Source organism: Zea mays, chromosome 10 (genome assembly GCF_902167145.1).
Source record: "Zea mays cultivar B73 chromosome 10, Zm-B73-REFERENCE-NAM-5.0, whole genome shotgun sequence".
Classification (NCBI taxonomy): Eukaryota; Viridiplantae; Streptophyta; class Magnoliopsida; order Poales; family Poaceae; genus Zea; species Zea mays.
In genome coordinates, this window is record NC_050105.1 from 84318599 (window position 1) to 84319909 (window position 1311).

Sequence of the window (1311 nt, forward strand, 5' to 3'; positions counted from 1 at the left end):
CTATCCTATTTATTATAGTTTAATTATATAACCAACATTTTATATTTACTATTTATTATATTGCAGGGAAGATAGTCTCAATTCTTAACTTTATTATAATATGCTTGAAATTTTAAATCTTTAGAGAATTTTTTTAATTCACTAAGATACGATTTTGGAGTGGTATCGGCATGGTGTTGTGAATTTGTGATCCGTCAAACAACTCAACGGGCAGCCACAACAGCATAGAAATATGATATATAAGACACTTTTTTTTGTTAATGAATGGAGTACATATACATATGAAATGGTGACACATTATCAGTAGGGTTTGTATAGTTCAAGCTCCATATTGTTGACGCGATGCACTCCATCAGAAACTACTGCCACACCCCATTTTACGTCATCACCTGCAGACGACATGTTTGAAGGACAAGAATTAGCTACAAGCAAGGATGAACAATGCATGTATATTTCATCAACCATCAGAAACAATTGACGATATGCTTTTGTACGTTTCTGCAGCACAGCGCATTCTCACCGGATGTGGATTGCAGAGGACGCTGCCGAGCCGCCGGATCTTGTCCACGTCGTACTTCTTCTTCTGTTTATTGGAGAGCAGGCGAATGATGCACTCCATGTCGAGATTGGGCACCGCTCTTATGGCGACGCAGCAGTCGTCGGTGTACGACGGGGCTGTGACGGGGCCTTTCAGCTTGATGAACTCTCTGCAGTCCGTTGTGATCTTGTCCCTCTGATCCACTGTGCATGCCTCGCCAACAGCTATCTGACCTAGCGAAAATGTTACTGCGCAGTACACTATCAGGAAAACAAATGACACTTTGGCAGGCAACATTTTGGTGTTTGCACCACACAACTATAGCAGGTGCTTGTGGAAGATACTGATAATGTTTTGTTTCTATATGTGACAGCGCCTCTCTCTATATATACTGGTAGATAGCTAGCTTCTGTGGGTTTAATATAATGCTGGAGATGCACATAATCTTTTTTCCAAGATATGGTCAAGATAGATATGCAATCATTAATTCATGTAGAATGCAAGTGTATCTGAATCAAAGATGATCGTTTTTAATGCAACAGAATCCTAACTCAAAAACTGCACGAGTGAGGATTCATGAAATTATTCTTGATCAGCCAGAGGATGGAGGATGGATACCTTTAATTAATGAGTAGTACGGGAAACATTTCTACTGGCGGCATGCACTTATTCGATTTGCTCTGGACAGATACTTCACACGGAAAATAATAATAATGAAAAATCACCCTGGTGTGATATAGCAAATTTGTTAATTTGTGAACGTAAATACGTAA

At 39.4% G+C, this 1311-nt stretch overlaps 1 protein-coding gene across 1 annotated transcript; it reads right to left on the reverse strand.

The window, feature by feature from the left end:
• Window positions 1-240: 240 nt before the first annotated feature.
• LOC100279160 (uncharacterized) lies at window positions 241-898 on the reverse strand. Its single transcript, NM_001152191.1, is given in 2 exon segments — window positions 241-389; window positions 521-898. Coding segments are annotated over 2 exon segments (327 nt in total). The 5' UTR covers window positions 836-898; the 3' UTR covers window positions 241-377.
• Between the last annotated feature and the right edge of the window lie 413 nt (window positions 899-1311).